Below are 7,764 nucleotides of genomic sequence, written 5' to 3'. Positions count from 1 at the left end.
TGCTCAACTGGCGTGCCATGTACTTCGTTACGTTATCCAGCATGACTTGACCAAAAACATTATACTCTCTCTATTCCAAAAAAGAAGCTGCTCAAATTTATCTAGAATCGGTTGTATCTAGACTTATTTTTAGTGTGTAGATACATCTGTATCTAGAAAAGGTTGAGCAGCTTATTTTGGGAGGAGTAGAACTTTAAAAGTTTATCAAGCGGCTAGAAGTGGTTTAAAGTTTGACAAATGGCAATTTAGGTATTAAAAAAGTCGGACCGATACGTGGCGCCGTTGGGCAAATCAGGCTGGTTGCGTGGTTGGTGGTAGGATTGGATATTGGGGGTCGTCGACGGGATAACCTCTACCGGCCGGTGAGCATCGGCGGGCCAACGGCTTGGTACACCCTGGTGCAGCTCAGTACACAGTAGCTGCCACCTCCACCTCACCCCTCAATGCCGTCGGTCCCGTCCGTCCGTCCCGCACGAAAGCAAGCCTCCACCCGACCACCAACGTACGATTCGAGCAGCTGGGCAGTTAAATCTGGTTGGCAATGACACACGGCGACGCACCAACGCCACCGGTGGCATTGATCGGCGGCGGTCAGTCAACGTGTAACTTCCTTGCAGCGTTCGCAGTAACTAAACCCACGTTCGCCGCCTCCGCCTCCGCCTCGAGATGCCCGTACGAAGCAGGCAGGCAGGTCTGCCCTGTGACTGACTGTAACTGTGAGCTGCAGTGGTCACCAGCCACTCGCCACCGAGATTCATTTCCGCCACCGCTGCTGCTGCTGCTGCTCCGTCCGCGCGCGGGTATTAAACGCGCGCCTCCACGACCGCGCCATCTCCCGCACGGCACGCGCCATTTTTAATACCCACCGCACCGGTCGACGAGCGGGCGCACCCTTGTCTCCTCCTCCTGCTACTGCTACTGCTGCTTCTTCTTGCGCTAGGTAGTAGCGAGAGGCCGGGTGGAGGAAGAGCAGCCGAGATGCGGGCTGGTGGTGCGGTGAGGCTAGCGTATTCACGCGGCAGCGGCGCCGGCGGCGAGGGAGGTGGATGCTCGACGTCGCGCTGTGGCCCGGTGAGTGGGTTCCTGCATTGCCCAGATTCGTTTCAACTTGCGTCGTATATTCATCTTGAACTACCGAGTCCTACTGGATTGTATGCGGAGCTGCGTCGTAGAAACAAGAAAATTCCGGGTGACTCCATTTCCGCAACGGGATGGCGAATAGCTAGTCTGTCGTTCTAGGATAGTACTGTAATTATTTTGCCACACTGTGTCGCTTGTTTCCTCAACTCATGGAGTTTCCTGAATATCATACCTAGTGCTAACCCCTGCTAAACCAGAGACGAGCGAAGCAAATGCGGCCCTGCCTTCGAATATAGCACCAAAAGGGGGGATTGTACTTGTTCGATAATGAAATGGGCGTTCTGCCAATCTAGGATATTCTCTCCGCGCGCCATGGTTCTCATTGCTCCTCTGCAACTTGCAGCTTCACGGACTTAGGCTTTGTTTTTGTTCTAACACGGTCGTTGCCGCAGGTTCTGCCAAGCTTCTCGCGGTTAGGTGGTGGACCGGGGACAGATCTGGAGCCTCATGGCCTGCCCACCTCCTCCGACGACGACGATGGTGAGCGCACTGTGCTTGTTCGTGTCCACAAACAGCTCACTGCTTGTCTTCTTCTTGCCGCTGTAGCGCGGCTGTTGCCTGTGGATGCTCGGCTTGCGCACTACTCACTTTACAGCCCTTTAACACTGAAGCGCTTTCGTTTTCTCAAGATTCTTCAGCTTCCACAGTGTCACGCGAGGACGACGACGGCGACGGGGCGCTGGAAGGGGTGAAGGAAGACCGGTGGGTACAGCGGCCGAGGCCGACCAGAAACCCAGTCCTCGGCTCCGCCGGAGGTAACATTCTTGAACCTGCATTGGTGATTAATGGCCTATGTTTTTGTACATGACTGTTGTTAACTCTATTATGCTTGCATCCTGTTTGACAGAATGCCAAGACCAGCGGCATCCATTGGGGGCTCTTCTTACTTCCCATGCTAGGAAGGACCGCAAGCAGCGGACAGCGTCGCTTGATCTAGGCTGTCCAGGTGGTGTTCACGGATCATCCACGAATTCCCCGGGTTTCTTTGTCAGCGGCGTGGGGGCGATGAACAAGGGGTTAGGTGTGTCACCGCAGAGCAGGTCAGGGGTGTTAACCAGCCCAGGAACACTGAGTTACAACCGGCGTGGCACGGCGGTTGCCGGGTACCAGCAAGGGTGGACTTCCGAGAGGGTGCCCCTGCCTTCAAACGGCCACATAAGGCATCCGGGCGGTGGCAGCATGGCATTGCCTTACAACAATGGGAGGGTACTGCCCTCGAAATGGGAGGACGCGGAGAGGTGGATCTTCAGCCCGAATCCCCACGACGCGCTTAGCAGAAACTCGGTGCCGCAGCACCGGCGACCAAAGTCCAAGAGTGGTCCACTTGGACCTCCTGGTAGATTCGGTGCGCCATACTCGTCTGTTTCGTCGTCGACTTTGTTGCTTGACAGTTCAGGAGTTGGAAATCAAGCAGTGCATTCACCTTTCCTGCCGGGAGTCTTTCTACCAGAGCATGTTTCTGGGGGTAGTAGCAACTCTGGAGATGATAGAAGAGGAGCATCTGGCGAGGATAGCAGCAACGGCCGCGGTGGCAGGTCTGGTCCGGCGAATGGTGGGTATCCTTCTGTGTGGTATACAAGAGCTCACCATCCATTGGATAGTTCGCTCCAATCTCAGTCATTGCATACATCCCAAGAATATACTCAAGGTATTGATGCCTTATTCTCTTAAATCCCAAGTTTATTTGTACTTAGTTCAATGCCTGGAGTAGCTTTGGCAAGTGTAGACTGTCAAAAGTGACATTTCTTGAGTATGCTTTGTTTTTTTGCTAAACAAAGTGAACATACTGTAGCTCGTTAAACTGTGCAGATGATTTGGATGATTTAAATGGCTCATTTAGTGTAGAGTATTTGTAGCCAGCTCGCCTAGGGTATTATCCATCAGAACACAGTTGCTCATTTCAGTATTATGGCCTATGTGAGCTGGTGCTCGCCCCTTTCTTTCTGTTGTGTGTTTGTTTCTGTTCAGACACTAGCAGTAGGCAGCGCTCCTACGTGAACCTGGTTTGCTGGCCGGACCTGTGGTTCCGTTGTCGTTCTGATATTGGAATTCGATCCCTGCGGGGTCGCTTGGAAAAAAGTTCTGAAACTTTTGCATGGTTGCTGCTTGTGCAGATGGACAGGTTACAAATGATTTGGCAACTAGCAATACCCCTTTAATTTTGAGGAAGAATGTGGCAACACAAACTAGCCCTGACCTTAGCAGATCCTCTTCTCCCAACACGAGGCCTTCATTTTCTCGTACACTATCGGTACAACAAGTCAAAGAAATGGGGAGCTGTTTCTCTAAGCTTGAAATCAAGGATGTGCAGATGGATGATCGGGTCACACTGACAAGGTGGTCCAAGAAGCATGTATCACGAGGCTCTGACAAGAACTCAACAAATATTATAGAGTGGAAGAGAAAGACAATGGAATCTAAATCCTCCACCTGGGAAGTAACAGAAACTGCAAAGTGTATATCAAAGTAAGGAAATGCCATTTATATTAGTCTTCTACGATAAAGTTTTTGTTTGACTGTCCCTTTTCCAGTAATAACATTGTTTAGTGCACTGGTTTTAGTGCAAGGCTAACTGGGTATATATTTACCTCCTAGAACTATGTTTGTACTTTGATTCTTCTAGTATGTTATGCACCTAGTGTTTTGGTTTGGTATTACTAAGTTGCATTTTCTTAGAAAAGCTTGCTTGTGTAAGCAAAAGAATGAGGAAAGTACTCTCATAGCTAAGACAATGGGGCTTGAATTTTCTTGTCAAGCCATAACAAAGTGCTGCTAAAGCTGGAGATTAAAGAGAGTTCAAGTTTTTTTAGCAATGGGAGGGCTCCTGATTTCCGTTACAAGAAGTCACCAGGTTCTGAGAAGCAAAAGAAGAGAAAATAGGAGAAATAACCAGCAACATGAAACAGGGAGAGAGGATAAAAGAGAACAGAACTTACAGGGATAATCTTTTTTAAGGGATACAGGGATAATCTTTTTAAAGGGGTACAGGGTTAATCTCACTACATAGTCTCTAGAGCTAGGGTGCCCATTTTATGCATTGTCAAGTGTTGGTTTCTGGTTGCGTAGATAACTAACATCATCTAGTTTGAAATCAGATATGAATTCTTGTTGCAATCGTCTAGCTAGATATCCACTTGTAGATCTGTCACTGTTAAATTGGAACTGGTTTTTATCTAGATTAATCTCTAATACAGGCAATAAGTTTACCATATTTTACGAAAAGCTGATGGGTATAAATATTGCATTTTGAAGGATTGACACAGAGGAAGCAAAACTGACAGCATGGGAGAGTATACAAAAAGCCAAAGCGGAGGCAGCAATACAAAAGCTTGTGGTATGCTTGTTTCTTTGCTTGTGCCTTCCTTAAATCAATTTTATCATTCGCTGCACAGTAGTGGAGCTATATTTGGGATTTATAATTTGCATGATTAGTTCTTTTGAAGTTCAATATTTATGGAATCTTTTTTTTCCAGATCAAACTTGAAAAGAAGAGATCATATTCACTGGAGAGGATTTTCAACACCCTCAGATCAGCTCATAGGAAAACACAGGTGGTACGCAGTACAACAACCGCAAAACATGATCAGCAGATCTCCAGGACTGTCAAAAGGACATCACACCTGAACAAGAATGGCCAAATGAGTTCGCTGAGTGGATGCTTCACTTGCCAAGCTTTCTAGTCTGATAGTTAAACGATCAAGTAAGATGAGTTTGATTCTTTGTTATTAATAAATAGTATGCCACTTCTGCAGATATGTTCATGATACTGCTCGTTCTGCATATGTTTGGCGGCAATGACTAGTCAAACTGATCTTGATCTGTTGTTAATAAGCAGTGTATCTACTTACTCTGTTTCATGATATCAGGCAAGATATTCTCGTAACTGCAAAAAGAATGAGCATATGGTATCATTAATGCAAATCTGATGGTATTTCTTAGTAAACCTATATACAAATCTAACGATTTTGTTTTCTGAAACTGGACATTATATAATTGCAACAATTGATTGTCGAACATTACGAAGTAATCTGAACACTCTTTTGAGTTAAGATGGCACACTAGATTTAGCATGATAATCACCTTCACTAATCAGCTAGAATGGCAGTATCATATTTTGAAATTGTCTGGCAGTTTCTGAATTATCAATGTTCTATCATACTGTGGTTATGCGAGAACAGACCAGTGCTGTTAGAACATTGATTATAAAATCATATAATCATGTACCTCCGATCCATGTGTGCCTAACTCATCAAGCTTTCACTGTTTTCAGGCACTACCGTTACTCCCAAGACAGAAACTAGAGGGGAAGTCATGCTTCTTTGTACAGAACAGCAGACAATCCCATGGTGGGAACTGAGTGTCGCCTCAAAGTTTTCTGCGAATGGCCCATCTGGAAACAAGGATCATATTCCGGCATTTATTTTGTGTTGGTGTTAGTTCTACTAGGGAAACAAAAATAAAGTTCATGCAGAGTGCAGAAGTAAAGGAGAAACCGTTGATCATACATGGTGCAACTCTAGCGAATGGTCTATTGGTTTTCTCTGCACGTATATTAATAAAATCGTTTTCTGCATCTTGGCTAGTTGTCTTTCAGGTGCATTAGATGTTCTAGTGTACAAAATTCCATATGATATTCCAGGTTTTTTTTATAGCGTGATATTCCAGGTTCTTGTAACTAGGAGAACTCATTGTTCTCTTGTGCTGCACCGATGTATAAAATCAACCAGGTTCTTGCTGTTCTATATGGTTGTGTACACGAGGCAAGCTCCCGTCGATGCTCACAATACACAGGCACAGCGTACCAAGAGCATGGCGTCCCCCAAACGGCGCCGGATCGAACGTTTGGGGGACGAGTTTTGTTCGTGCCGCGTTTGGGGGACGTCGAGCCGCGTCCCCCAAACGCCGTCCCTAATCAGAAATTCAAATAGTTCGTATTCAAAAGAGATCGTTTCCGCCGAAGTCGTCGCGATCAGAATAGCGGCGATCAAAGTACTGGGCGTGCGATCATATTACAAATCGGTGGTGCATGCTAAATTAGAAGAAGAGGTTGGGCGACGGCGCCGCATCCTGAGTCAACGTAGGTCCGCGATCACGATGAACTCGTCGTGATCTGCCCGGTGTGCATGCTCCGTCTGCTCCATCGCCGACGCCGAGGCAGAGGTCGACGCAGATGTAGTAGCAGATGTTGTCGTAGACGCGTCTGCCGGCTCTTGCTCTGGGCTTGGGGTTGTTGCCGCTGCCGCTACCTGGGCCGCTACCTCGGCCTCCGCCATTTTGGCTTCGATGTTGTCGAGGATCTGTACTTTGAAGAAGTTGTGCGCCGCCCGCGTTCGGGGAGACATTCCTTTTGTCGACGCTCTCAGCAGGGACATGTCGTCCCTGCGTTTTGTGAGCTCCATCTTCTCCTCTTGCCTCTTGAGCAGCGCCGCCCATCTTTCATCGGCCTTTTTGTCGCGGGAGCGCAAGGTCGAGGAGACCTCTGTTGGATAATTAGGCACAATTTCCATGATTAATTCCAGAATATAAAACATGATGGCAGCAACTACTAACATGTGAAACTCAAACATACTAGATGCATTAATCAACATGAGTAGCAGCAGCGTAAAAGATAAAGCATCCATCGCTAAACAGATCGAGATATGTCGCACGTACCGATCTGGTGGAGGTGGCGGTGGAGGTGTAGCAGATGATGTCGCAGCAGTAACGTTGTTGATGACAACGTTGTTGACGACGGGGACGACGGGTCGAAGTAGACGGCGTTGAAGACGACGGTAGGCAGCACCGCCCGTCTTGGAAGGAAGGCGACCCGTGATGAAGAGCTTGAGCAGTCGCGCAGAGCGCTTCCCAAAACCCACCCGCCTCTCCCGTACAGGATCGCAAGGACGAGCGGTTCCGGAGACCTGCTCTCCCGTTCGCCGATGCACGTCGGCTCACGGGATGGAGTAGGCTACGATGGCGGCGCAAACAGAGAGAGGTGGAAACCCTAACTCGTGTATTGGATGTATTTCTGCGGTAGCCGGGCAGGAGATTATATAGGCTCGGGAAACCCTAGGCAACGTGGGCCACGCCCACGTCGCACGAACGTTTCGAGTCGGTTACAGATAGCCCACGATCCGGGAGCGACCCGAACCGACTAACTGCGACGCGTCCGTCTAGAACTCTGTTCGTTTTCCTGAGCTGCAAAAAGTAAGGAAAGTCTCGGCTCGAGGCTCAATCCACTCACCACGAGCGTGGCGCGGCGCGGCGCGTCGTGACGTGTCGTGTCGAGTCGAGTCGAGTCGAGACGAGACGAGCGAGGAGGAGGAGGAGGAGCGCGCGTGTAGCACTCCTATTCTCACTCACTTACTAGTGGTGGAACAACCCACCTTATAAGGTGGTCAAACTTCCTCCCAACTTTCCATATGGGACTAAACTTCCCACTTCTTGCCACTCCCTAGTGAGCTGCCACCAACTTGGGCTCAAACTCACAAGGCTGCCACTATGTGGGCTTTGAGATTTATAGGAAAAACTGAAATCTAATTTGGGCCACATAAAGTGGGCCCAATATTTCAACAATCCCCCACCAGATCTTAAATCCCCATTTAGAGATTTACCAATACTCGCTGCTTGTTTATATACCAGTGT

General features: G+C 48.3%; 1 protein-coding gene across 6 annotated transcripts; it reads left to right on the top strand.

Moving 5' to 3' along the window:
* Nucleotides 1-696: 696 nt before the first annotated feature.
* Nucleotides 697-5,897, top strand: LOC127318579 (uncharacterized). 6 transcript variants are annotated; one of them, XM_051349061.2, is made up of 8 exons: nucleotides 697-1,071; nucleotides 1,533-1,620; nucleotides 1,779-1,895; nucleotides 1,988-2,788; nucleotides 3,255-3,606; nucleotides 4,393-4,474; nucleotides 4,614-4,840; nucleotides 5,411-5,897. In XM_051349061.2, exons 1-7 carry the CDS (start codon nucleotides 979-981, stop codon nucleotides 4,818-4,820), a joined length of 1,740 nt encoding a protein of 579 aa, XP_051205021.1. In that variant the 5' UTR covers nucleotides 697-978; the 3' UTR covers nucleotides 4,821-4,840; nucleotides 5,411-5,897. The 6 variants fall into 6 exon arrangements, with proteins under 6 accessions (XP_051205021.1, XP_051205022.1, XP_051205020.1 ...); XM_051349062.2 differs by having other exon boundaries at nucleotides 698-1,071; nucleotides 1,788-1,895; XM_051349060.2 differs by having other exon boundaries at nucleotides 698-1,071; nucleotides 1,770-1,895.
* Nucleotides 5,898-7,764: the final 1,867 nt, after the last annotated feature.

This window comes from Lolium perenne, chromosome 7, assembly GCF_019359855.2.
Source record: "Lolium perenne isolate Kyuss_39 chromosome 7, Kyuss_2.0, whole genome shotgun sequence".
NCBI lineage: Eukaryota > Viridiplantae > Streptophyta > Magnoliopsida > Poales > Poaceae > Lolium > Lolium perenne.
The sequence above is the reverse complement of the archived record's forward strand: the minus strand, read 5'-3'. Positions and strand labels throughout refer to the sequence as shown.

Excerpts from the sequence above, each read along its gene's own strand:
- LOC127318579 (XM_051349060.2), top strand. The coding sequence starts at position 979 with ATGCGGGCTGGTGGTGCGGTGAGGCTAGCGTATTCACGCGGCAGCGGC. Across the intron at positions 1,621-1,769 it reads CTCCTCCGACGACGACGATG|ATTCTTCAGCTTCCACAGTG; the intron begins GTGAGCGCACTG and ends CGTTTTCTCAAG. Across the intron at positions 4,475-4,613 it reads CAGCAATACAAAAGCTTGTG|ATCAAACTTGAAAAGAAGAG; the intron begins GTATGCTTGTTT and ends TTTTTTTTCCAG.